This window comes from Galeopterus variegatus, unplaced genomic scaffold (genome assembly GCF_000696425.1).
Source record: "Galeopterus variegatus unplaced genomic scaffold, G_variegatus-3.0.2 Scaffold1975, whole genome shotgun sequence".
Lineage (NCBI taxonomy): Eukaryota > Metazoa > Chordata > Mammalia > Dermoptera > Cynocephalidae > Galeopterus > Galeopterus variegatus.
The window spans coordinates 10,876-12,263 of NW_007728086.1; the positions used below are offsets into that span (position 1 = coordinate 10,876).

Consider the following 1,388-nt stretch of genomic DNA (forward strand, 5'->3'; position numbering starts at 1 on the left):
TGACCAAGTGAGGTCTTTTAGGGCTTTCTGGGAGGAATTAGAAAAATACATTATTTTTTCATTTAAGAAGAAAGTTCAGTTAATCAGTTCTTGATTTGAAACTCTGAAATTGTATGGTCTGGACTTCCTCTGCAAAGAACAGTAGGGTAAAACACAGATAACTAGGGATCCTGAGAATCTGAAAAGAGAGCAGAGCTAGTAGCTTAGAAAAGAGGAGTGGGACAGATGATGTAGCAGGGAGAGAAAAACCGGGCACCAATAGCAAGGGCTGTCTTCTAACAACCTCATGCTCGAAGGACGGCATCCTGCTACTGACTTAACTAAGGAAAATGTTGTCATTGTCCCCTGCATTCACAATATCATATGGTGACAGAAAGATCTGGTTATAAGTCAGTCTCAGTCACAGCCTGAAGTATGCAGAGTGAAGTGTAACAGAAAGAGAGTAACAGAGCTTATTTATTTTAAAAAAAAGAACTAGATTAAAAATGGACAGGCAAGCACATTCTTAATTGATGCCTTATTCTTTACAAGACTGAATGGACGAAGTCATGAGCAGGAGTCAGGTTACTCACAGGCCTTCAGCAAAACACTCGAGCAACAAGGTGTCCCCTTTGAGGACGGTAACTGAAGACTCACTGCCACTCTCTGTAGGAGGCAACAGCAGTTTGGGTTTTCTTTGCTTGATTGAATTTGCTACAAAATGGGGGGAAAAAATGTCAGATTTTTTTCAAACTAAGATAGTTAAAATTCTGTGGCACTAAATCTTTCTTAACACATATGTATCTATGTATTTATGTGTGTGTGTATGTGTGCCAATATGTGTGTTTACATATATATGTGTATATATACATTTAAATATATTTCTATTAAAACAGACACCTCTTCTCTCTTACCACGAAGCATGGGTTGTTTGTCCCTCAGATGCGTTAAACTAAGTGTAGCACCAAGTTTTAAGAAGGTTGTGATTTATACCAGTTCTTCCAATTCAGAAATTCAAACATTGTTTAAGATAAATAATTTCTTGATGAAGAACTTAGGTTAATTCATAGTCTATGATTTTACAGTCTACACCTCTAATCATATGTGGTCATATTTGATGGCTGTGTGTTTTTCTTCAATTTAATGTGCCTATGTATTTTATAAGTTTCCTGTTAAAAACACAGCTTCCTGGGCTGTGCACCCAGAAATTCCAATTGAGGAAGCTTGTGGTAGATACAACGCGTCTATGAATCAAGCTCTTCAGGCAACTCTACTAATAGTTTAAGGCCCTCAAAGAGAAGCACTGTTTTAGGAAATTATTAGCAAGCATTCTCACTAACTACAGATTGAAACATTCATTCCATTTCTTATTTTCTTAAGAATACTTTTCCAGTACAACGGCAAAGTAC

General features: G+C 37.0%; 1 protein-coding gene across 1 annotated transcript in view; it reads right to left on the reverse strand.

Annotated features, from left to right (window-relative positions):
• LOC103596295 (neural cell adhesion molecule L1-like protein) overlaps positions 1 to 1,388 on the reverse strand; it is a gene marked incomplete at its 3' end in the record, with an annotated part of 146,967 nt that overhangs the window by 4,825 nt on the left and 140,754 nt on the right. The window contains exon 8 of the mRNA XM_008579896.1: positions 573 to 693. Within this exon, the coding sequence (XP_008578118.1) occupies positions 573 to 693 (121 nt within the window). The remainder of the gene's footprint in view (positions 1 to 572; positions 694 to 1,388) is intronic.